The sequence below is a fragment of the Scyliorhinus torazame genome, chromosome 19, assembly GCF_047496885.1.
Source record: "Scyliorhinus torazame isolate Kashiwa2021f chromosome 19, sScyTor2.1, whole genome shotgun sequence".
Lineage (NCBI taxonomy): Eukaryota > Metazoa > Chordata > Chondrichthyes > Carcharhiniformes > Scyliorhinidae > Scyliorhinus > Scyliorhinus torazame.
Genome location: NC_092725.1, coordinates 80,280,377 through 80,307,911, shown reverse-complemented (window position 1 = coordinate 80,307,911; position 27,535 = coordinate 80,280,377). Strand labels below are relative to the sequence as shown.

Genomic DNA, 27,535 nt, shown 5'->3' with positions numbered 1-27,535 from the left:
GGAACTGATCTTGGCCTCAATTCGACTTTCCATCCTGTTCCCTATATCTCAAAAATCTGTCTATCTCAGCCTTATATGTATTCAATGCTTCAGCATCCACAGCTCTCTGGGGTACAGAATTGCAAAAGTTCACGATGTGAGAGAAGACATTGTTCCTCATCTCAATATTAAGTGGGTAACCCTGGTAAGAACATCCTCACCAATCCTGTCAATACCTGCTATAATCTTACATGTTTCTTTAAGATCACCTCTCATTCCTCTAAACTTCACCAAGTATGGGCTCAAACTTTCCTCTTTCTTTCCTTCATGGGTGTGGGCATCACTGGCTAGGGCAGCATTTATTATCCATCCCAAAATCCACTTAAAATAGGTGGTGAGCTGCCTTCTTGAATCGCTGCAGTGCATATGGTGCAGGTACACCCACAGTTCTGTTCGGGAGTGTCAGGATTTTGACACAGCAACACTAAAGGAATGAGTCAGGATGCTGTGGGGTTTGGAGAGGGATTGTGCATCTATTATGGAGGGAGTAAATGTTGAAGGTGGTGGGAGGGGTGCCAACCAAGCACGCGGTTTTGTCCTAGAGTGTGGTTGGAGTGGTGTTCAGCCAGGCAAGGGTATTCTATCACACTCCTGTTCTGTTCCTTGTAGATGGTGGACAAGCTCTGGGAGTCTACGGACGAGTTACTCGGGTGTGGCCGACTCAGGTGCCGTCTTCCTCTCTAGGCTTTTGCTGATTCTACTGTCTTTTCGGGTCCTAGTATGGGTGGCACGGTTCACTGCTGCTTCACAGCACCAGGGACCTGGGTTCGATTCCCGACTTGTCACTGTCTGTGTGGAGTCTGCATGTTCGCCCCGTGGTTTTCCTCTGGGTGTCCGGTTTCCTCCCACAAGTCCCAAAAGACGTGCTGGTTAGGTGAATTGGACATTGAATTCCTCAGGGTACCCGAACAGGCACCAAGGGGATTTTCACAGTAACTTCATTGCAGTGTTAATGTAAGCCTACTTGTGGCACTAATCAAGATTATTATAAAACCTACATGGTCTCAATTTGGTGCATACACATTCACCAATACCACCAGCGTCCCTTCTAATACCCCACTCACCATCACATATCTCCCACCCGGGTCCCTTACTTCCTTCGTACTCACAAACCTTGGTTTCTTACTCATCAAAAGTGCGCCCCCCCCCCCCCCGCGCGACTTTGAATCAAACCCCAAGTGGAAAACTTGACCCACCCATCCCTGCCTCAGCCTAACCTGGTCCTTCACGTGGAGGTGTCCCTCTTGCAGAAAGACCACCTCAGCTTTTAAACTCCTTAGGTATGCAAAGACCAGAGATCTCTTCACCGGTCCATTGAGCCCTCGAATGTTCCATGTTATCAACCGTATTGGGGGCTTACGCCTCAATTTCCCTCGACCGTCCGCCATCCTCACCTTTCAGCTCTACCCCTGTTAATTTCACCCTGTACCTGGCCCATCCAAGATGCCCCCTTTCTCCTCCCTTGACCATATTTCTTCTCCAACCTTGCCTCATCATCCTCCTCCACACCAACCCCTCGCCCCCCACCACTTCTCTCGGCCTTCTCCCCCACCTCACTTCCGTTCACCAGCATTACCTGCCAGGCTCCTCCTGCTGACCCCCATCCCCTCACCTCTCCGTTCTGAGAAGGCCGCTCCCCACTGACCTCACCCTCACCCACCCAAACAAAGGCTCATCAGCTCTTCACCCTAGGAATGAATTGAGTAAACCTTCTCCGAGCTGCTTCTAATGAATTTAAATCCAAAATTACACATGGTATTCTAGATTATGGTCTCCTCAATGTCCTGTACAGTTGCAGTAAAACCTCCCTACTTTTATATTCCAATCCCCTTACAATAAAAACCTTCCATTTGCCTTCCTAATAACTTGCTGTACTTGCATATAAACTTTTGTGATTAATGTACCAGGAGACTCAAATCTCTCTGTACCACCAGGCTCTGCAATCCCTCTATTTAAATAGTATACGGTTTTTGTATTCTTCTTGACAAATTAGACAAGGTCACATTTTCCCACATTGTATTCCATTATTTAATTTCCACAACCTATGTACATCCTTTTGTAGATTCCTTACCTCCTCTTGACAACTTACTTTCCGATCTATCTTGGTGTCATTGGCAAATTTAGCCACCATACATTTGGTCGTCTCATGCAAATAATTGATATAGAATGTAAATAGTTGAGGCCGCAGCAATGCTCCCATGGCATTCCATTAGTTTCAGCTTGCCAACCTAAAAATGATCCATTTCATAGAATCACCACCATTCAGCCCATAAAGTCTGCACCGACCCTCTGATTGTGCACCCCACCTAGGCCCACTCCCTACCATCCTCAGCTTCCTGAGTTAGCCACAGATGGTGCATCCTTCTCAAAGTATTTATTTCTCAATGGTATGTACCTTTTTTGAAAATGAAATGTCTGTCACTGTTTAACTCACCCGCAGTCCACTTTAGCCAACTCAGTCTTCATATCCTTGTAATTGCCTTTAAGTTTAAGACACTTGTTTTAGACCCAAGTTTCTCACCCTCAAACTAAATGATAAATTCTCTGTTATGACCACACTTTCCAACAGAATTCTTTACTCGGAGATCATTGATTCAACATGCATCATTATACATTACTAGGTCTAAATTTCCTGTTCTTTGGTTGGTTCCAGAATGTATTATTTTAAGAAACTAGCCTAAATATACTCTTATGAACTCACCCACAAGGTTACTTTTGCAAATTTGAGCTGTCCAATCTAGAGGAAGATTAAAGTTACCCACGATTATTGCAGTAAATTTCTTAAAAGCCTCCATTATTTCTCAATATAATCTGTCTACAATATAGATACTGTTAGGGAGCCTACAGAGCATTTCTACCAGGGACTTCTTTCCCTTGCTATCTTTTATCAGCACCCAAACAATTTGCCATCTTGTCTTCCAAGTCAAGGTCATTTCTTGAACTGTACTGATTTCAGTTTTTATTAACAGAATTAAGCTACCTTTTCCTTTCTTCCTATCTTTTCAAAATGTCAAGGATTCCTAAATATTTAGTTCCCATACTTGGATCACCTTGCAACCACATCTCTAATGGCTGTCAGATTGTACCCATTTATTTCTATTGGTGCCATCAACTCATCTATCATGTCACAAATGCTGCATGGATTCAGATACACAACCTTTAAATGTGCCTTTTTACCCTTTCCCCTGCTCTGACCACATTTGCTGGTGCATTCAAATGATTGCATGCTCTTCACTTCCTGGTTACTATTACCCATATTGCTACCCTGCGTTATCGCATAGCCTTTTCTCTTTGTTTCCCTCAACTGAACCCTGCCCCAACCATTTAATTTAAAACCCTATCTGCAGCTCGAGCTATGATTCGCCAGTACAGTTCAAGTGAAATCCATCCCAACAGAACAGCTCCCGCTTATCCCCAGTACAGGTGTCATGACTGATGGCACAGGAATATGACTGAAATCTAATTCACCCAGAGCAATCTTTGAGCCATGCATTCAACTCAACTCTGTATCATGGCTCAGTTAGTCATTCAGAGATTACCTTGGAGGTTCTGTTCTTTAATTTAGCCCCTAGCTGCTCATAATCCATCATCAGAGCATATTTCTTATGTACACAGAACACCATCTATCCCCTAATTATACTGTCCCCAAGCACTACTATATTCCTTCTCCCAACTTGATTAGCCTCCTTTACCAAAGTGATATAGTCAGTTTACTCATCCTCCTTGCAATTCCTGCTCATATCCACACAGGCTACAAGAACCTCGTACCAGTTGGATGTGCAAGGGCTGAGGCTCCTCCAATGCTACCCTCTGGATCCCCACGCGTGTCTCACAGGACTACAGACCAAATTTGAAGTAGCTGCTCCTTCTTTCTCTGCCTATCCCAGATCATCTTTCCTTTGGTACAGTGGGAATAAAATGCAACCACCTGAATTTAGGATCAAATGGTTGTGCATGTGCATCTTGACAAGTATTTTGGAAGAGACTGAGCTGAAAAAAGTTTGAGATGGGTTGAAATTTTTCTCCAGTTAAATTAGATTCAGGAAAAATTTGATTGGTTAGTATACATATGGAACAGAGTTGAACAGCTGTGTAAAACCTAGTCAAATTAAGAGGAACAGAAGTTGAAACAGCCAAATATACACATCTAAAAATATCTGGTCATGCGGTTTTTCACCATCCACCTCAACAAACAGCTCACAAACGGTCAAGGAAGCCCCTGGCCCCGCCCTGCCAAATAGAATGATTTCCCAGCAGTTTCACCCCACGAGATAACTTTGACCACAGCTACCTGGTCAACTTCCCCTTTCAAGCAGACTCTGGATTAAAGACCATTTGTACTTCTGACTATCATTTCCTCCCCTTCCCAAATCCCAACCACCGCCAGGTTTGCACACAGATAAATATTCTCGTCTTGTTTAGCTTCTTACCCATATCCCACTACCTCCCCCAACATTACAAGTTCATTTTGTTCACATTAAACATCCCCTGCTCCCTCAATCCCTTCTCCACTCAACTTCCCATCTTGGCCCCTATGCTAAGTGGATGTGGTTAATGATTACTCTTTTCAGGCACTTTTGGTCTCTCCTTCAAAACAATTGTTAGTATCACACTCTTAACCCTTCTCCAGCAACTGCCGCATTCTTAACTAAATTTCCTCTCCAAAGTCTTCAAACAGATTAGTACTTCTATCTGTGCGCATCTCTCAGGCCAGCCCAATTCTGACCTTCATTACACCAAAACAGCCAAACATCACAGAAAACACGCTTTGGTGATCTGCTGTCCTGGTTCTTCTCCACCTTTCTAGTGTTCCATAGAGTTCACAATCGTATCCTCCTCCCAAATGTCTCCTTAGCTCTCCGGCTCAATGGAACTATTCTTGCAGCATTCCCTTCCTCCTTATCAGAGTTATCACATCTCCAGCAATTACTTCTCTATCTACCCTGAAAATGTCACCTCTGGGGTTCTGCATGGATCTGGTCTAATCTTTACAGTTTCTTTGTCAACGCTATTCACATGCATGGTCTAGATGGCTTGTGTTCTAATGATACCTAATTATATCTCTCCACCATTTTTCCTCAACCTCAGCCCCAGGCTGCTTTCCCAAAATCAAGTCATAGGCAAGTCTTGGAAATACATGAAATTTTCTTTCATCTATTATCTTCAAAATGAACTTTTTGTTAAAACTTATTACAAAGTAAAATTAGATACATAAATATTTTACTTTATTGCACAAATTTATAGTTAAGAGTACACAAGAATATAACGTAACAGAAATCTTTTCTGACAATACCAATGACATCCAAGGGCAAAAAAGGTTTATAAAGAGCCAACACAAACATTTCATGAAAGTAATAATTCTCAATTGAGAATTATTTCAGCATGACAGAATAATTGACATGCCTTTAGATTAATTTACCTTGTGAACAAACTCTTCCATCTTTTCCATGGCATGATGGGCTTGTAGAAGTGGAGCAATGCTCATGAAACCCTCTTCTTCAACAGTTTCACTTTCTTCAGATTCCATGTTATTCTGAAAGATAACAGCATACTTTCAAAAATACTACCAAAATGCTAGTGTCCAGTTAGCTCTTAGCAGCAAGTAGTTTGTTAAACCCTACTCCTGCATAGTTTAGCCCATTAGGTGAATCAGGATTCCCCCAATCCTTCAAAATCTCTTTACATTCAGAACTTCTACTTCAACTGCTTTTCACCAAGACCATTTGTCCTAACCATGGACTCACATTCACAGCAATGCAAGGTCAAATATGCATGACAGTGCTTACAAAAAGTGAAAAGTATCAAATAGCATTAATTATTAATAGTGAGCTTGTAAAAAAAAAAGTTATAGGTACTGCATGTACTTTCAAATCTAGATTTAAAATAATTGCACCAAAGTGGTCAGTTTCTGCCAGGATAAAACAGCACACTGCTTCACCAGGGCACATTGCTTGGAATGTTCTGCTTGACCTGGGCACCTTGCTTAGAATGCTGTTTGCACAATGCACTAACGGACTTGCATTGGATTCCTCACTGTACCCATTGTTGGAGGTGTGCTTCTTGGTCAAATCATTCAAAATCAGTGAGCTCTGAACCTAGGAAAGACCAATTTGCACAATACTCTGAACCAAGGATGGTTTTCTCGCAACGGAAATAGCTGGACCAAGTGCTTTTGTTTATTTGGAGTAAGCATAAGTCAGATCATCTAACAGATAGCAATGTGAACAGTTAGTCAAATATGTTGGACAATTTCTGAATCAGAGAATCAGACATGCAGCAGAAATATAGCAAGTTATTTGAGGTTAACCAAATGCATTAGAATGAACTGATGCATTGTTAAGAAATTAGAATTGCATTTCACAATAATGCCAACAAGTCACTAGCAAACAACCTATCCATCCAGCCTCACTTCCAGTGTCTCTGTAATGGCATGTAACACCTGCAGAATGTATTGTGCAATGTTGTAAAACTACACAATTAATTCAGCACAATGCAGAACCAAAACTAGATTGCAGTTTGCTGCTATAATTTTTTTTTCTGATCTTGGGCAATTGTGAAATTAGCCATATTAATTAAAATACACTCTAGGAACCAGAGGTTACTCATTCTTGAACCATTCACATCGTTCACACAGCGATAGTATGGGTAGAGAACACATCAGAAAGCTATTGAATATAATTTACAATCAAGATGAGATCAACAGTAGAAACATCACAGTCATGCACAATCCGACAATCACCTGACAGCCACACTTCTGCACACCCCCTCTAAATATTAGCATCCAGTGTCAGCACTAAACATTCCCATGTAAGATACAGTATTGTCACATGCAAAATAAATCTAAAAATAATGCTGTCAATTTTTTCCAAAGACCAAGTTTGCATCAACAACCTGGTGAATCTATGCCAAATATCAGTTTGTTTTTCTTCCTGCAAAACCATTTTGGCAAGGTTGAATTGTCTGACCTTGCATGCAGTTGTGAAACCACCAAAGGAGTTTTTCGGTTCATTTTTCTTCAACAGCTTGACAGGTCGAAACATGGTAGCGGTATCCAGACTCAACCATTCAATAATCCAGGCCCCTTACAATTCTTATAATGTCAATATTTCTTCCAATCATTTCCAAATGAATGCTCAATCTTCCTTCCTTTAAATAAAGGCCAGGGGTTGAGGGAGGGGGGGGGGGGGGGGGGGGGGGGGAGAAAGAGAGAGAGAGAGAGAGAGGGGGGGGGGGGGGGAAGAAAAGAGAGAAAGCGAGAGAGGGGAGAGAAAGAGTGGTTGACAGAAACTGATGGAGATGCTCCTGTAAACGAGCCTTCCACAATTAATTTGCCTCAATTGCTAGTACTCTTTCCCGACTCAGGAGACAGAGTTAATTGAGGCATTCAAAAGAAAATGAATTATCTGCTGACACAAAAAGATCTGCAGAGCTATTTGGGGGCGAAGGAAGAGAGGCGAGTTGCTCTTCCAGAGAACACGCAAACATAGCGGGCCAAAATGTCTCCTTCTGTTGATGGGAATTAGATATAGTTTTACGGTATAGTTGTATTTATGGGTGTTAGGAACAAGGTATAGAAGTTTAATTAATATTTTTCTTCTTTGTGTTGAGAAAGATGAAACCTGGGTTTGGTTTCAGCTTTAGTGTTTTGTGAGCTGCAGCCAGCAGCTCTGGGGCCTGGTTTCTTTATGTTCATGTTTGACTGAGGTTTTCTTGGAAGTGAACAGATGGGTTACTAAGGGGTTAGTCGTTTAGGATAGTTAAACACAAAGTGGAAAAAACTGGCTGGGGGGGGAAAATCAGAGAAAAGACCCACAAACAGGGAGGCGCAAAAAAAGCTGTTTTAGTTTTGGTTGGTATGAATATACCTGGGAGTGAATACAGAAAAGGTTCAAGAATGTCCCTAGCTGAAACTGATGGCAGGATGCTGAAGAAATGAGTTCAAGGAACATAAAGGATGGCATGGTGGTTAGCACTGCTGCCACAGTACCAGGGACCCGGGTTTGATTCCAGCCTTGGGTGACTGTGTGGAGTTTGCATGTTCTCCCAGTGTCTGCATGGGTTTCCTCCAGGCACTCCGGTTTGTTCCCCCAGTCCAAAAACGTGCAGGAGTGCGCCCAGGTAGAGTGCCCTTTCGGAGGGTTGGTGCAGATTTGATAAGCTGAATGGCCTCCTTCTGCACTGTAGGAATTCTAGGGATATATATTGCTCTTAAGTTAAAAGTAATAGTGAATTTTCTGGATCTTCAAGGCAGATATCAAATGTGGAAGGAATCCTAGCGAATGTTCAGAAGTCTACTGGAAAATAAATCACTGTTGCTGAATCAGCTCTACCCCTGGTATGGAAATACTGGTACCTCTTCGCTGCAGTGTTGGGCTGTAAGGAGATGGTTGGGGTAAAAGGGATAGTGTGAGTTTGAATAATTTTTCCATGGTGCCTGTGTTGAAATCTTTCCAACATTTGTTGTCGTCTAGTGTAACACGGTTTCTTGTTTCATAAATGTTTTGTCTTTTTGTTAAAAGTCAGCAGTAGACTCTGATGAATGGGTTCAGTAAATACCTTTCACAGTTTGAAAAGAAATACAAAAAGCGAAGGTCTATCAAGCTAGTTTCCATTCTGGGATCCGACTTGCCCAGTCAGAACATCAGCTATGATCATAAAACTGTGCTGTAACCATTCTAAGATTCATGATTTCAAACTCTATTCAGAACACGCAATCTAGGTTAACTTCAGTGGAGTACAGAGGGTCATCTGGACTCGAAACGTTAGCTCTTATTTCTCCCTACAGATGCTGCCAGACCTGCTGAGATTTTCCAGCATTTTCTCTTTGGTTTCAGAATTTAAAAAGCATATGATTTTAATAGTGAGAGATCCAAAGGGATCTATCAATCGCAAAAGGCGAATATTCAGGTACAGCAAGTAATTAGGAAAGCTAATTGAATGTTATAATTTATTGTGAGGGAAACAGAATACAAAAGTTATGTTTCAGTAATACAGGGCACTAGTGAGACCACATCTGGAGTATTGGTCACCTTACTTAAGGGAGGATGTAAATGCATTGGAAGCAGTTCAGAGAAGGTTTACCAGATTAATATCTGAAATGGGCAGGTTGTCTTATGAGGAAAGGTTGGACAGGCTAGGCTTCTATCCGCTGGAGTTAAGAAGAGCAAGAGGCAACCTGAATGAAACATACAAGATCATCCCGAGGGGTCTTGAAAGGATGGATGTGGAGAGGATGTTCCCTCTTGTGGAAGAATCCAGAACTAGGGGTCACTGTTTAAAAATAAGGGATCTCCCATTTAAATCAGAGATGAAGTAAAATTTTCTCTGTGGGTTGTGTCTTTGGAATTCTCTTCCTGAAAAGGCGGTGGAAGTAGAGTCTTTGAATATTTTTGAGGCACAGGTGAATAGATTCTTGGTAAGAAAGGGGGTGTTAGGTTATTGGGTGTAGACGGGATGAGGTCATTGTCAGATCAGCTGTGATCTTCTTAAATGGCAGAGTAGGCTCAAGGGGCTGAATGGCCTACTCCTGCTTCTTGTTTGTATTGTTTGGTTTAGGGATTGGGTATATATTCTGCACAACCTGTATGGTAATTGCTGCCTCTTCCAATTCCAGTGCCCCTTTCATTGCCCCTCTAATTTGGTTTACAATTTCAATTATTTTGTATTGAATTATTGAATTTCTGAATCCAGGTTGCGTGTGTAAATTAGAAATAGTTGTGTTTGCAGTATAGAGATGAGGCACCCCATTCAATTTTGCCTCTACTTTTTAAACAAACTCAAGAAAATATTTCTGATAATAGAAGCAGGAGGTCGTCATTTGGCTCTTCGAGACTGCTCCGCCATTCATTATGACCATGGCTGATCATCAAGTTCAATACCCTGATCCTGCCTTCCCTCATATCCCTTGATCCCTTTAGCCCCAAGAGCTATATCTAAATTCCTTCTTAAAATAACAATGTTTTGGCCTCCACTGCTTTGTGGTAGCCAATTTCACAGATTCACCACTCTCTGGGTAGTGATATTTCTCCTCACCCCAGCCCTAAAATATTTACCCCTTATCCTCAAACTATGACCCCTAGTTCTGGACTCCCTCACCATTGGGACCATTCTTTCTGAATCTACCCTGTCTAACCCTGTTAGAATTTTCTAAGTTCCTATAAAATCTCCTCTCATTTCTTCTAAACTCCAATGAATATAATCTTAACCGATTTAGTCTTTCCTCATATGACAGTCCCGCCATCCCAAGAATCAGCCTGATAAACCTTCACTGCACTCCCTCAGATAAGGACACCAAAACTGCACACAATACTCCAGGTGTGGCCTCACCAATGCCCTATACAATTGCAGTAAAACATCGCTATTCCTATACTCAAATCCTCTCGCTATGAAGGCCAACATACCATTTGCCTTTTTTACTGCCTGCTGTGCCTGTGCACTTACTTTGTGACTGATGCATGAGGATTCAATTTTAATTTTTACATGTTTGAATCATAAAATCGGATTTATCCCACAGAAGAGCAATTTTAGAGTAATATTTATGATCAAATCAGTTTAGCTGAATTGAGAATTTCCGATGAGGACACCCAATCTCTCAGAACGTGGAGAAATGTCCCACCATTCAAAAAAAAAAATCAGCACTTCTATTCTGCCCACAAAAGTAAATACGTTGGGCGGGATTCTCCATCCCGCCCCACCAGATGGGATAAATCGGTGAGATAAAGCATATTAATGATTCAAACCAGGTATTTCCTTTGCCCCTCCCTTCTATTAGCAAACAGGTTAATAACCATTGTGCACAGATTTAAAGTAATGGTAGAAGAATTAGAGGCAAGTTGAGGAGTAGCTTTTTCACCTAGACAGTGGTGGGGGTCTAGAACTTATTGCCTAATAAGAGTGGTAGAAGCAGAAACCACATTGCATTTATAAAACCGTTAAATATGCACTTAAAAAGCCATAATATACAGTGATATGGACTAAGAGGTGAACGGTGGGATGCGGCTCAGTATGCCTTTTTCAGCCAGTACAGCCACAATGGGCCGAATGACCTGCTATGGTGCTGTAATTCATTCTATGTTTCCAACTTGGTTGATCCTCTAGCCCAGCCCACCTTCCCACACTATCCCTGCACCTTAGATTTTGGATACTATCAATTTCCGTCTTGAACATACGTAACAACTGAGCATTCACAGTTCCCCGAGGTACAAACATCATTGAAAAAAAGTCTCAGTCTTATCTCAGAATAAGGCATCAGCCATTTAGGACAGAGTCTGTGACCCCTTAATTCTTGACTCCTCAGGTAGAGTCCTTGCATCTGCGCTGTCAACTGCAAAATTGTTACAATGAGATCACCTCTCACGGCACCGAGGACTCGGGTTCGATCCAGGCCCCGAGACACTGTCCGTGTGGAGTTTGCACATTCTCCCAGTGTCTGCATGGGTCTCACCCCCACAACCCAAGGATGTGCAGGGTAGGTGGATTGGGCTGCTAAATTGCCCCTTAAATTGGAAAAAAATAATTGGGACACTCTTTATAAAAGAAAAAAAACCAATGTGATCCTCTCACATCCTTTTAAATTCTAGGAACTGTCGGACAGGCCACTCAAACAGCCCAGGTGGGCAATTCACTAATCACAGAAATTAACTTAGTGAACCCTCATTGCAATGTGTTCAAGAAACAAGAGATTTGTTTATGGCTACCTCAATGCTTATGTCAAGCCACAAATACGAGGGAAAAATATGCAAAGAAAGCAATGTTGAAAGAAGGTGAAAAACGGTAACTTTTAAAACAATAAAAATGCGAATTACTAATCATATCATTTTGAAGGAATTTTCAACTAAAAAAGTACACCTCACTCTTTGCAGGTCAAATTCCTTATTTGCATAAATGGTACCCTGCAACCAATGTTTCCTCTAAGCCACTGTTTATTAAACTATTTTTCAATGTTTCCCATTTTAAGGCACAAAAATGAACTTGGCCCCAAAGGCTAGCAAAATTGAGAGCAGAAAAAGCAGCATAATAACATTCAGTATACAAGTTCCCGTATTACAGATCAACAAATAATACACCATATAAGCATGAGAATGAGTTTTTAAAGTAGTTTGCAAAAATGTTATTTTGAGTACTCATAGAAGTTTCAACCATGCTCTCAATATTCCCTGGTGGCAGAAGAATCAGTGAAGCCCACCTCCCCCACACACAGTCAGTCCCTCTCCTTCACCACACACATCACATGCCCCTCTTCCCAAACCTCTTCTCCACTCCCCAAACCTCTTCCCCACTCCATACAAATTCACTGAGTAGTCCCTCTTCACAATCCATTGAGAGACGCCTTTACTCACATGCACACGTCTTGGAAATTCTGCTCTTGTTCAGACCAAACCTGATACAATGATGGTACTACAGTCTCCCCAATTGATAGTTGTCTATCAAACCTGGATACTTTGTCTTTACTGTAAATCTGTTCCCACACATATTGGAGGATCAGCTGAATAAGGACTCAGTTTTGTTAAATAAATGCTCCCTCACCAACACAATTATTAACCAACCTCAAAACACTAAGCATGCTTTGCTGTCTCTGTCACACTTAAGTAGCACATAATAATACAGGGTGGGAATAATAATACTGTTCAGCAGGATTTCATTCAAAGCAAAGGTGGTATATTTCATAACTTATGGCATGTACACCATATTTCAATGAGTCAGTCAGATGAAATATAACACTCTAGGTCACAGTATTTCAGTACCTCCCATGAATTTTGCTGTAGACAGAAGGGTTGATATTCTGGAAAGACGTTCAAGACCCAAATTTATTTCATAGAATCACTACAGTGCAAAAGGAGGCCATTCGACATATCAAGTCAGCACAAACCCTCGAAAAGTACACCCCACCTAAGCCCACCCCATAACCCCACTAACTGTTGGGACACTTGCGGGCAATTTAGCATGGCCAATCCACCTAACCTGCACATCTTTGGACTGTGGGAGAAAACCAGAGGAAACTAATGCAGATTGGGGGGGGGGGGGGGGGGGGGAAAGAGAGAAGAGAAAGAGACCATGCAAACGCCACATAGACAGCCACCCAAAGTCTGTATCGAACCCAGGTCCCTGGTGCGTGCGGCAGGAGTGCTAACCACTGTGCCACCGATTTAGTGATGGAAACGAGACTATTAATTACTACAAAAGCGAACCCTTCCAGAACAAGTTTGAATTGCAGCAACTTATTTCTGCTGCTATAGAATTATTTTCAGAGTTAACAAGTAACATGTATTATGGCTTCCTTGAGAATTCAGTTTTTATGATTTTGATGGAGATAAACCAGATTTGTTGTGAAGCTAAAATGAATGGTACAAGAGTCCATCATAAACAGTTATTGGAAGTAATTATTTTATTTCTGATGAGCAAAATCACAGAACTCAATGATGATGATGTATCCTGAACATTTTATCCAATTTGTAATGCTGCTGAGTGCCAGGAACCAACCCTATAGTGCAAAAGCAAAAATACTAATGCTGAAAAAAGTAAAAAGGAAAAATGGCAGAAATACTCAGCAGATCCGAAAGCATTTTTGGAGAGAGAAACAGTTAGCATTTTCAGTCAACGACCTTTCGTCAAAGAGTTGTCATTACTGTGTGGCAAATCTGGCAGCCATTTTGGACATAACTCTATGCTTTTGTGGGATGTTAAGCGACTAATTAACCTATTTTTGATGGTGCTAGTTGGGGAGACTGAAAAGAAAGTTTTAACATCTACCTCAACTATCATAACAGACTGGAGTGGCTTTAGTTTAAAGATTAGCCTACAAAACATCAGCAATGAATACTGTACTGGATTAGCCTGGATCATAGAATCTTACAACACAGAAGGAGGCAATCTGGCCTATTGTGCTTGTGCCAGCCGTTTTGAAAGAGCTACCAATTTACTACCACAACTAGCTTTTTCCCCCATAACCCACCAAATTAGTGCAGGTTGCCTGCTTGGTTTCATGCATTGCAGTGGTGGCTGTCCCTCAGGAGTGCTTTATTGGCTGTGCCGCACTTTGCGAAGTTGGAGGTGGAGAGAAGCACCGTGTAGATGCAAATCTTTTTTTCCTTCCAGCAATTGAGTATTATTAGGAAAGAACCTTCAGGTCGCATTCGGTTTTGTAGCTGTCAACTCCATCCATCTCCCGAACAACCGTCCGCGATTAAACCGCGATCTGTTCAAAACTGTAGTGTCAAATTTGACCCAGAGCCGAGCTTCTAACCACGTATGTTGTCATCACTCACCTTAGCAACATCGGCTACCATTTGTCCCATGCTGAAATGTTCATTCATGCTGTTTTTACCTCTAGACTTGACTATTCCCACACATTCCTGGATGGCTTCACATCCTCAACCCCTCCATAATGTTGCAGCCATCAAAATCTCTGCTGCCCAAATCCAACCTCACACCAAGTCCCAGTCACCTATCTCACTGCACTCATTGACCTACATTAGCTCCTAGTCAGGCAACAATTTTCATCCTCATCTTCAAATCCTTTTATAGCCTCACCCCTCACTATTTCTATAATCTCCTTCATCCGCAAATACAAAGTTTATCTAATTCTGGCCTCAACAACTCAAATTTTAATTGTGTCACCATTAGGAGCCATACTTGCAGATGCTGAGGTCTTAAGCACTGCAATTCCCTCCCTAAACCTTTCTTTCTTCCTTCAAGATACTCCTTAAAACCTACTGCTTTGACCAACTCCCCATATGACCTTATGGGGCTCAATGTCAACCTTACAGCATAACACTTGTGTGAAGGGCATTGGAAATGTCATTGCATTAAGGGTATATTATGAATACAAGTTGTTTACAGCCCACATGCACTAGGTCCTTCTCAAATTTCTGTGATTAGCTTCTTTCAGTTGAGCATTTTCACCACTGATTTTTCTTGTCCCTTTCTGTAACTGAAACTTATTTCATTTGCGCTATTTCATTCCTTGACCCAGCACGGTTTACTTCCTCATTGGAGCTAGAAATATACAGATTAAATAAGTTCTCTGTACACATTTTAGGATATACTCACCTGCCTTTCTCATTACTGTGTTTTTCCCAGTCTGTATTTGGGCACTTGCAGTCCCCGACCTCAAATGCTCGATTTGTTTTAAATTTCTTTTAATTTGCCGACAGATTCATCCTCTATCTCTTTCGAACTACTCAAGTAGTCTATAGTAAACCCAGCAATGTAACTACATTTTTTGTTTCATCAGTCTTTGAAGAGTCTAATAAATTATCTAATCTTATCATGGGTCCTGAGATGTTCCTGCAGGGATAAAGTTCTCAAGTGTCTGCTGATGAATTCATAATTTAAAAAAAAAAAAAAACACATTAATAAAAACCCATTTACTACATTTAAATTTTAATCCCTTATGAAAGCAAGCATTTGGATTCATAGTCCCACTTCAAACAGTTTGTAACCACTTACAGCTGTCAGTCAAATTGTGAACTGACATGCACCCCATTGCGATAATAACAGGCTGCAAAATCAGTCATATAGCATGAAGCCTGTAATGGAACCCGTCAGGTTTATGCCAATGGACAGTGAAGTAACCAGTACTCTTCTTTTTTAAGAAACATTGCTGTTTTTTCCTAATATTTAAAGGACAGGATATTGAAACTGTTAAGGCACTTAAATCAATTTGTACACTTTTTACCCACATTCATGACTTTTAACAATCCCAAAGTGCAACTTGTGTCTTCCAAAGAGGCATCAACCCTCTCCCAGAGGACCATATTCAAAGGTGTACTGTACTTCTCCAGAAGGATACTCCCCCACTCCAAAGGAGTCCAATTGCTTTAGGCTTTTTCTTAACAGATCCAAAATGTGCAGGTCATGCTTTGGACATCCCACTAGCCAAAATCAAACCTGATTAAGGCAGCATCCCGTTAACATATGCAGTGCCTCGATGAATGATGGATGCATACACCGGGTTCAATTCCAGCCTTGGGTGACTGTGTGTGGAGCTTGCATGTTCAGTGTGGGATTCCTCCCAGTCCAAAGATGTACACGTGAGGTGGACTGGCCATGCTAAATTGTCCCTTAAGTGTCCAAAAGATCAGGTGGGGTTACGGGATAGGACGGGGGAGTGGGATGCTCCTTCAGAGGGTCAGTGCAGAGGGTCAAATGGGCCGGGTGGCCTCCTTCTGTACTGTATGTTTCTATGTTTGGAACCAACCAGAAATTCCTCCCCCAATGTAAATGGTAGATGCCTGATTCAGGAGCTGGACTTCTGATCGAGTCCTCTGCCACCATTTTCGCAAAGACAGGCAGCCTCTTCATCTGCATGAAAATTCTGACAAAGACATTTTAATAAAAAGTCTCAACTCTTCAGCATCATATCATTATGTCCCCCTTACAAGAGGCTGCCCTGTTGAAAGGTGAAATATACTTGAAGTTCTTTACAATACTGTCGCTCATAAGTATTTAAAATACATAATATTGACTTCCGGTTGCGGCGATGCGGAGCTAAGCCGCACGTTTCGGCAGCTCCCGCGATAACAGACTTTCGGGCTCTCCAGAGGAGCCCCAACAGAACTTTTTTGATTTGATCCCGTGTGGGAAGGTGCAGTAAGGTCCCCCCCTTACGTTATATGGCCGAGATCAGCAGTGGATCGGCGAGAAAAGAGGTTCTGGAGCAGCGGCAAAAAAGAGGGGGAAAAAGCAAGATGGCGGAGGGCGGAGATCGAGCAGCATGGGGGCTGGACCAGCAAGAGTTCCTTAAGCGCTGTGTGGAGGAGCTCAAAAAGGAGGTGCTGGCGCCAATGCTGTTGGCGATCGAGGGGCTGAAGGAGGCCCAGAAGGTGGAGCTTCGTGAGGCGAGAGATAAAACAAACGATAACGAGGACGAGATCCTGGGCCTGGTGGTAAAAATGGAGGCGCACGAGGCGGTGTACAGGAGGTGGGCCGAGAGAATAGAGGTCCTGGAGAACAGGTCGAGGAGGAAGAACCTCCGGATTCTGGGTGTTCCCGAAGGAGTGGAGGGAGCTGATGCCGGGGCATATGGGAGTACGATGCTCCATTCGCTGATGGGAGCGGAGGCCTCGCCGAACCCCCTGGAGCTAGAAGGGGCTCACCGGGTCCTGCCGAGGAGACCCAAGGCTGGTGAGCCGCCAAGGGCGATAGTGGCAAGGTTCCATCGCTTTGCAGACAAAGAAAGTGTGCTGAGATGGGCCAAGAAGGTGCGGAGCAGTAGATGGGAGAGAATGCGGTGATCCGAGTTTACCAGGATTGGAGCGCGGAGGTGGCAAGGAGGAAAGCTGGCTTCAACCGGGCCAAGGCGGTGCGGCATTAAAAAAGAGTCAGGTTCGGCATGCTGCAGCCTGCGCGACTGCGGGTCACTTATCAGGACCGACACCATTATTTTGAAACGCCAGAAGAGGCTTGGACCTTTATTCAGACAGAAAAACTGGACTCGAACTGAGGGGATGTGGTTGTGGGGGGAGATGTTGGTTGTATATGGGGTTGTAAATATGGGTAAAGAATACTTCATGGGTGGGATGATGGATGGGGATGTGGGTAGAGTTCTGGTTAAAATTCCTAAAATTTATTTTTTCTTTTCTGTAGACGAGATGATGATGATGGGGAATGTGGGCGTCGGTGCTGGAGGGAGGTGAGACTCGGGGATGAGGGAACTGGGATAATGGCTGCAACAGGAGCTGCGCCACAGGGGGCGGGGCTGGTTCAGGAATGCGCGGGCTCTTTCCCGTGCCAAAAAGGGGGGGGGGGGGTATGGAGGAAGGTAAGGAGGAGGAGACTACCACCACACGGGGGAGATCAACGGGAAGGCGGGGGAAGCCGGGGTCAGCAGAAGTCAGCTGACTCACGGAAGTAATATGGGGGGAGCAAATGAGCTAGATGCGGATCTAGCGGGGGGGGGGGGGGGGGGGGAGAGACATTAGGGTTGCTGCTGCACTGTCCGAGGGGGAACTGAAAATGGAAGAGGTGGTCGGGACGGGGGTTCCCCGAATGTTCGCGCACTTAAAGGGACTGAAGGCAGACGTGGTCATGCTTCAGGAGACACATCTGAAGGTGGCACATCAGGTCAGATTAAGGAAGGGATGGGGAGGACAGGTGTTCCATTCGGGGCTGGATGCGAAGAATAGAGGGGTGGCAATACTGGTGGGGAAGCGGGTGTCGTTTGAGGCCAAGAACATAGTAGCGGACAAGGGAGGCCGATACGTGGTGAGTGGTAGGTTGCAGGGGACGGAGGTGGTAGTGGTGAATGTATATGCCCTGAACTGGGACGATGCTGGATTCATGAAACGGATGTTGGGGAATATTCCAGACCTGGAGGTAGGGAGCTTGATAATGGGTGGGGATTCTAACACTGTGCTGGGCCCAGCATTAGATTGCTCCAGATCTAGGACAGGGAAGAGGCCGGCTGCAGCCAAGGTGCTTAGGGGGTTTATGGACCAGATGGAAGGAGTAGATCCGTGGAGATTTGCCAGGCCTTTGGCCAGAGAATTTTCGTTTTTCTCCCACGTACATAAGGCCCACTCCCGGATAGATTTTTTTGTTCTGGGCAGGGCATTGATCCCGAAAGTGGAGGGAACAGAGTATTCGGCCATAACCATTTCAGACCATGCCCCGCATTGGGTGGAGCTAGAGCTAGGGGAGGAGAGGGACCAACGCCCGTTGTGGAGGTTGGATGTGGGACTGCTGGCATACGAGGAAGTGTGCGGGAGTGTATCGAAAGGTATCTGGAGGCGAACGACAACGGGGAGGTGCAGGTGGGAGGAGTATGGGAGGCGCTGAAGGCGGTGGTCAGGGGAGAGTTAATCTCCATCAGGGCTCATAGGGTGAAGAGAGAGGGCAGGGAAAGGGAGAGGTTAGTGGGGGAGATTTTAAGGGTGGACAGGAGCTATGCAGAGGCTCCTGATGAGGGACTACTCAGGGAGAGACGAAGTCTCCAGACGGAGTTCGACCGGTTGACCACAGGGAAGGCAGAGGCACAGTGGAGGAAGGCACAGGGGGCGATATATGAATATGGGGAGAAGGCGAGTCGGATGCTGGCACATCAGCTCCGTAAGAGGATGGCAGCGAGGGAAATAGGCGGAGTCAAAGATGGCAGGGGAACTACAGTGCGGAGTGCGGGGAAAGTGAATGAGGCTTTTAAGGCCTTTTACGAGGAGCTGTATAGGTCCCAGCCCCCAGGGGGAAAAGAGGGGATGCGGCGATTCTTGGACCAATTGAGGTTCCCAAGGGTGGAGGAGGAGGTGGCTGGTTTGGGGACGCCAATTGGGGTGGAGGAGCTGGTTAAAGGACTGGGGAGCATGCAGGCAGGGAAGGCCCCGGGGCCGGATGGGTTCCTGGTGGAGTTTTATAGGAAGTATGTAGACCTGTTAGCCCCGTTGCTGGTAAGGACCTTCAATGAAGGAAGGGAAGGGGGGACCCTGCCCCCGACAATGTCGGAAGCGACGATCTTTTTGATCTCGAAGCGCGATAAGGACCCACTTCAATGTGGGTCGTATAGACCGATCTCGCTCCTTAACGTAGATGCTAAGTTGCTGGCAAAAATGTTGGCTACGAGGATTGAGGACTGTGTCCCGGGGGTGATTCACGAGGACCAGACGGGATTCGTAAAGGGTAGGCAGTTAAATACTAATGTGCGAAGGCTCCTAAATGTGATAATGATGCTATCGGTGGAGGGAGAAGCGGAGATAGTGGGGTGCCCCCTGTCCTCTCTGCTGTTTGCATTAGCAATTGAACCGTTGGCCATGGCGTTAAGGGAGTCGGGGAAATGGAAGGGGGTGGTTCGAGGGGGAGAGGAACATAGAGTGTCACTGTACGCAGACGACCTGTTGCTGTATGTGGCGGATCCAGTGGAGGGGATGGTTGAGGTAATGCAGATCCTAAGGGAGTTTGGAGACTTTCGGGCTAGAAGCTCAATGTGGGAAAGAGTGAGCTCTTTGTGATACATCCGGGGGACCAGGGAAGAGGGATAGACGACCTACCGTTGAGGGTGGAGGAAAGGAGCTTTCGATACTTGGGGATTCAGTTAGCTAGGAGCTGGGGGGTTCTGCACAAACTTAATTTGACGGGGCTGGTGGAACAGATGGAGGAGGATTTTAAAAGGTGGGACATGTTGCCACTCTCGCTGGCGGGCAGGGTACAGTCGATTAAAATGGTGGTCCTCCCGAGGTTTCTTTTTGTATTTCAATGCCTCCCGATTGCGCTTAATAAGGCCTTCTTTAAGGGTAAGCAGGAGCATTATGGGATATGTGTGGGCAAGCAAGACGCCGAGGGTAAGGAGGGGGTTCCTAGAGCGTAGCAGAGATAGAGGAGGGTTGGCGTTGCCGGATTTGGGTGGTTACTATTGGGCAGCCAACGTGGCAATGATCTGTAAGTGGGTGGTGGACGGAGAGGGGGCGGCGTGGAAGAGGTTGGAGATGGCGTCCTGCAAAGGAACGAGCCTGGGGGCACTGGTGACGGCACCGCTGCCGCTCTCTCCGACAAGGTACACCACAAGCCCGGTGGTGGCGGCAACGCTAAAGATCTGGGGGCAGTGGAGACGGCACAGGGAGCCTCGGTGTGGTCCCTGATCAGAGACAAACATCAGTTTGTCCCAGGAAGGATGGACTGGGGGGTTTCAGAGCTGGCATCGGGCAGGGATTAGAAGAATGGGGGACCTGTTCATTGACGGGACGTTTGCGAGCTTAGGGGCGCTGGAGGAGAAATTTGGGCTACCCCCGGGAAACGCTTTCAGGTACATGCAAGTGAGGGCGTTTGGGAGGCGGCAGGTGAGGGAATTCCCACTACTCCCGGCACAGGGGATTCAAGATAGGGTGATTTCGGGCGTATGGGTCGGAGAGGGCAAGTTATCGGCGATATACCAGGAGATGGTATACGGGGGGGGGGGGGGGAAGAGGGGGAGCAACAGACGTATTATGGTACGTGTGCTTTTGTGACCGCTCAACAATTTTGAGGTGTTCATGCACAATTGTTTAATTGTTGACAAAACAAGTCTGCAATGTAAATAAGGTGAGCATAACACTGTCAATATTTTCATAATATTAAATGATCATTTACATTCCAAGATGAGAGCTCTCACCTTTAGCCATGACATGAAGCAATGTAGTTGAAAATTTCATAAAGATCTTAGTGAGAAATACATTGAAACCACCCAATATTTTGTCAGCAGTAAATTTTTCTGACTATTCAACTAAACTTTTCCTTTTGAGTGCAATAATTCTTTCTCCAAAATTAAATGAAGAGATTCTGTTTTACAAAAGATGATTACATCGAAAACATGTTGAAATATTCCAAGTGTGAGAACATAAGCTTGAATATAAACAGTTAATCTGCAAATTTCTACAATAATTTCCTGTTAGGAACTCATGACTGTTCAAAATGTGATTGGAGTAGATCTCCGGTGACGGCATGTGAAAAGAAGTCTCACAAAAGGTCTCCCCCCAGGATTTTGGGTTCTAACCCAGGAAAGTGGTATGGATAACAGAAAGGTGAAAGGAATGTCAAAAGCCTAGTTGAAAAAGGCCACAGGAAAGAAACCCCCAGCTTGAAGCCCACATAGGAATCTGGAGGAGAAAAGAATGCAGAGGCGACCACACCCATCATGTTAGAAACACTGGCTGGGGTGATGGTGCAGGAGTTGGAGAAATTTGGCAGGCAGATGGATGGTCAATTTGAGCGACAAGAGGAGATTAAGGAGTCATTTAAAGCCACCATTAAGGAGACATTGAGCCCAATAAAAGAGGAGCCGGACAAGACAATCAAAGCTGTGAAGGAGCAAGGGGAGATGCTGAAGGGCGTGGAGGAGACCTTGCCAAGGCACGAGGACCAGCTTGCCTTCTTGAAAGCTGAGATGCTGCTCATGTCGAATAGGAATAAGGGCATGAAGGACAAAATGAAGGATCCAGAGAACAGGTCGAGGCACACAAATCTCAGTGTGGTAGGCTTGCCGGAGGGAGTGGAGAGCCCCGAGGCCAACTGAATATTTTTCTTGATTGGTGGATGGGGACGAAGTGTTGTCTGTTCCAGAAATCGGGCTCTGTGGCAGACGCCTCGGTCGAACAAGCCTCCATTGTCTGGATTCACAGTTACCAGAGGAAGGTGGGGGGTCCTGGAGTGGGCCAATAGTCAGAACATCAATTGGAATGCATTGAACAGGACATATGGTACCGAACTGGCGAAGCGGCAGACGGCCTTCAATAAGGCGAAGGTGGTGCTGTACAATAAGGGTGCGCGGTCCGGGGTGGTATATCCAGCAATGCTGAGAGTCATGCTGGACTTGAAGGATCACTGGTTTGACACACCGGAGCAGGCCGAGGCCTTCAAGGACAGGCCTGGGACTGGCTTGAGGATGGCTGGTGGGACTTTGAAAACTGGGTTGGGGTTGTTGTGTTATGCTTCTTCATGCACAAGCTGCTTCATTGATGTATACTCTTGACAAAGGAAGGTTCAGACTTGGAGGTAGGTTTAACACATTTATTGAACAGTTAACAATTCTCCGACTTGAGTTTGACTCTCCTGCTGATCTTGCTATAGTAACTCACTCTAACTAACCAGTCTGCTCTAATCCATGCGGTGGGTGTGATGCTCTGATCTGCCCGTCTCGGAGTGTCACCTGTGGAAAGAGAAAGAGCACATGTGCCCTGTCCTTTTATATGGGAAGCCCCCTTGTGGTAATCACCTCTGGGTGTGTCTTGACTGCCCATTGGTCATGTCCTATCTTACTGACCTATTGGTTGAATGTCTGTGTGTCATTATGTCCCTCTAGTGTTTATTTAGTCTTGTTTTTGCATTAACCCCTTGTGTATTTACAGTGATGCATATCACCACAGGGATGGCTGTAAATATTGCATTATTGGGTGTTATGTTTTTGCTCTTCTTTTTCTTGGGAGGTTGTTGGTTGTTTTTTTCTAGGGGCTAGAGTTATGGGGATGGTAGACCTGGGGGATTGATGTGGTAATTGGAGGGAAAGAGAAGCATGGCAAGGATGCCGTGATTGGGACAAGAGAGTATAGGCTTGGGAGATGGGGTTGTGCACCTTTGATGTGGTCATTTTTGGGTGAACCAGACTGGACTCTGGAAAGCCCGAGTAAGCCAGGTGTTCTACTTGAGCTTTGAAAGTAGGGACTGGCAGCAGGAGTGGAGGGTGGGGATGATAGGGGAAGTTAGTGGTTCTAGTGAATATGTACACCCCAAATTGGGATGATGTACCATTTATGAAACAGTTGCTGACCTACAGTGCCGGATTTGGATACCCACCAATTGATTTTGGGGGGTGCTTAAATTGTGCGTCGGACCCGAAGGTGGATCGCTCTAGGCCAAAATCGCCGGTCCCAGCTGGGATGAAGGTATCGCCTCCATTTATGGAGAAGACGGGAGGGGCAGTTCCGTGGTAGTTTACGCATCCTGGGAGAAGGAGTTCCCGTTTTGGTTTTTCTTCGGTACACAAGATATATTCGAGGACTGATTATTTTGTTATGGGTCGGAATCTTCTTGTTGGGGTGAAGAAGGCCGAGTTCTTGGTGCTGGTCATTTCAGATCATGCCCCATGGGTGGACCTGATGTTTGAGGTCAGTCGGGAGCATCATAAAGGGTGGCGGTTAGACAGAGGGCTGCTATCAGATTTGGGGTTTTGAGAGGATTGAGGGCTAAATGGAAATATGTGGAATATAATAATAATGGAAATGGCTCCCCCTCGTTTTGTGGGAGGCAGTGAAGGTGGTGATTAGGGGAGAGATCGTAGTGTTTAAGGCACATGTGGATGGGGAGGCGATGGAGGGGGTGATGCGGAGAAGGTATTTGGGGTGGTGCGGAGACCAGGGGCTCTCTGGGTTCAGTTGGAGTCGGGCTCATCTAAGGGGACAGGTTTGGGGCATTGGTAACCGCCACTTCTGTTGGTGCTGGCAAGGTACTTGGCAAACCCAGGTACGGAGGCAACTTTGTCAGCATTTTAAGTTGGGTGCAGCTTCTTCAAGATTGGCTCCCATTTGTGCTGGCAAGGTTAGATGCCACATTTGGTGGGAGAGAGTGGAGGATTTATTTTTGGAGGGCGGTTTGCCAACCTGGAGGAGCTGAAGGAGAAACTTGGGCTGTTGGGCTCAGACAGATTTAGGTAACTCTACATGCAGAGCTTTGTTGAGGGTTTTTTCAGATTTCCCGTGGCAGTTATCATCCTTATTAGAGAGGATTCTCTTGCTCGGGGTCGGAAGAGGGCAGTACTTCCAGCATGTATGAGCAGATTGTGGGGTGGGGAGGGGTCGAGTTTGGTGGAAGGGGTAAAAGCTAAATGGGTGGAAATGTTGGGGCCAATACTGGTAGAAGGTGTGTGGAGTGAGGGGCTACAGAGGGTGAATGCTACGTCGCCGTGTGCAAGACTGAGTTTTATCCAGCTAAAATAGTATTTCGAGCACGAATGCTAGGATGTTGTTTTTTTTGAGGGAGGTGGGGGGGGTGGGGGGGGTGGGGGGGGGGGGGGGGGGGGGAGCAGGAGGATAGGTGCAAGCGCTGGTAGAGGGGACCTGCACACCACACACATTTTGGTCCTGTTCTAAACTGGTGGGTTTCTGGGGGTCCTTTTTCAACACCATGTCGGCGATCATAAATATTAAGCTAGAGCCCTGCCCTCTGGTGGCTGTGTTTGGGGTTTCAATGTGCCGGAGCTTCGGATGGGTGTGGGGGAGGGTGTCCTTCTCTTCGCCTCGTTGGTGATGCTCAGGCGCATCAACTGAGCCAGAGGTTGTCCACACCACTGTGTGCCTAGGCGTGGCTGGGGGATTTGATGGAATATTTGCACCTCGAGAAGGTAAAATACACCGTGAGGGGGTTGATTAAAGGATTCAACCAGAGATGGCGGTTCTTTATATTGTATTTTGGAGAATTGATCACCGTTAGCTGTTGAGGGGGTGGGGGATTTCTCTATTTGTTTTTGTTGTTTCACGGGTTGGAGGGTTGCGGTGGAGATTTGTTTGGGGTTTGTGTATGGTTACGAGTTTTTGTTTGTATGCTTTGTAATTTTATATAAAATGGTAAAAATTGAATAAAAACATTTACCCCCCCAAAATTATTTTTATTGGAGCAAGTTGTTTCTTGTTAAGACAAATGGGTCAAATTGAGGAACCAATAGCTATCAGAGGCAGCCTTGGGGTATTTAGGTCCACTGGTAATAAAAATCCAGGAAAGGGAAGGTTTACAAATAGAAACCCAAACTTATTGCAGAAACGTTCTGACCCATATTCACAGCTATCCTCTCTTCGACACTGGTCTCCACGAGCAACGCCTATTTAACCACTTCCTTCTATTTGTCACCACCATCATTCTCTTACATTCTTTCAACCTCATTTCCTTCTGAACCCACCCCATCCCAAGGGGAAAAAGAATCCCTCAAGTCACTGACAAAGTCCCAAATGTCTATCCTTGGATCTTCGCTCTACACAGTACACTTTAATCTCCACGGTACCATTTAAAATGTTCATTTGATCATCAAGGATTACTTTGTGCTCTTGCTTGCAAAATCTCTCATTCAGTCTTGGCTAAGCTTTTGCAAATCCAAAGGATGCTGACTTGAGCGAGCCTTAGAGGAAGTGTGGCATGGGATTGTATGGAGATTGCATCATGAAATACTCAAGTGGGTTAACATTTAACATAACAGTCACTATGTGATCCCCTGGACTGGTTTGACTCACTTAAGGAAATGGTTTCTAAGGATCTACCTACAGGGAGCTAGACAGAATTCAATATAGCCCATGGTCCTTCTGATGCAGGCAGGTAAATGGCAAAGAACCTGACCCCAGCGTTCATCATATCCAGAGGAGATACAATGCCAAATTTGGCCACAGTTTTAGGCCAGCATGGAGAGCAATGCCCCTAACCTGACACTAATTAGTCACAAGGAAAGTTTCTCCTTCTGCATCTGCAAAGTTCTAACTTTGAAGTTAAATTTTAAGCCAGTTGCTGCACAAAAACAGATGTTAATAACTTTAAATTGCACCAGTACAAAGGAGAATTAACATAAATTTAAACTGTTTTATCACACGCAAGTTACAAAACCAGCATGTTCTATTGAGAAAATAGAAACAGTTTGGAACTTAACTAACCCTCACATATACAACACCTTCATCCAACATGAATCAAACTATAGCTTTTACCCTTCCAAGCACACCCTATTGTGAATGTTTATCAAAACAAATATAAACCCTTTAAAGCTACCCTCTGCTTTCCTAACACTATCAAGAGATAGTCTAACAACCTCTCCTTTAATTGGACTGGCCTCATAAATGCTTTGGCTACAAGTGCAGAGCAGAGGCTGTAAATTCAACAGTGATTAATTCCACCAGACCTTCCAAAGACAATCTATAAAGCACAAGCCAGGAGTGTATGAACATATGAAATAGGAGTAGACCTGCCTCCATAGCTTTCCCCACAGAGAAAAAAAAAGCACGTCTTCATCCCAATCCTCAAAAGGGTGGCCCAAATTTAAAGCAGTGCTCCTTAGTTCTGGACTCAACCACAAGAGGACATGTCCTTCCCACATCCACCTTGTTAAGTCCATTCAGGATCTAATATTCTTAATCAAGCAAGTCCTCCCTCATTCTTCTAAACTCCAGTGAAAACAAGCCCAGTCTGAATGGAGGAGGTACGTTGATGGAGTTTTGGTAGAACCTTCCTGAGGTTGGCCTGGTTGAAGTCTCCAGCCACAATTGTCAGGGCTTCAGGGTGATTTGTTTCTTGGTTGTTGATGGTGGAGTGTAGTTAGTTCGTTAAGCGCTTTCTTCATTTCCGACTGGGGTGGGATGTAGACTACTGTGATGAGTACACAGGTGAATTCACGTGGGAGGTAGAAAGGGCAACACTTCATGTCAGGTATTCTAGGTCTGGAGCAGTGGCACGCTAGGGACGCCACATCAGAGCACCAGGGAGGTGTTGATGAGGAGGCAAAGAAGAACAAGCCTAAGCAATTTCATCAAACAAAAAAAGTAGCTCAGCTTGGATTAGTAATTTGTACAAAATGAATCATCTTCTGAACATGAAGGCATTATTGATGCCGGTTAGAGGTTACATGTCTTACAACGGGGAGGTCCGAGTGGGGATGGTATGGGAGGCACTGAAGGCGGTGGTGAGGGGAGAACTGATCTCCATCAGGGCCCACAAGGAGTGGAGGGAGCGGGGGGAGAGGGAGAGGCTGGTGGGGGAGATGGTGAGGGTAGACAGGAGGTATGCGGAAGAACCTGAAGAAGGATTTTTTTTCTAAAAATATTTTATTGAAAATTTTTGGTCAACCATCACAGTACATTGTGTATCCTTTACACAATAATATAACAGTATAAATAACAATAACCTGTTTTATAAACAAAGAATAAATAATATATAACAAAAACTAAAACTAAATGGCAACTGCCTTGTCTCAGATAAACACTCTCCAAAAATATGATTTAACAGTCCAATATACAATTATTTATAGCAACGACCTATACATATTATACATATATATTAACAACCCTGACAGTCC

The 27,535-nt window shown here is 44.7% G+C and overlaps 1 protein-coding gene across 1 annotated transcript in view; it reads right to left on the bottom strand.

Annotated features, from left to right (window-relative positions):
- Positions 1-27,535, bottom strand: part of LOC140396251 (adiponectin receptor protein 2-like) — a 113,079-nt gene that overhangs the window by 29,511 nt on the left and 56,033 nt on the right. Inside the window, 1 exon segment of the mRNA XM_072484601.1 lies at positions 5,459-5,572. Within this exon segment, the coding sequence (XP_072340702.1) occupies positions 5,459-5,572 (114 nt within the window).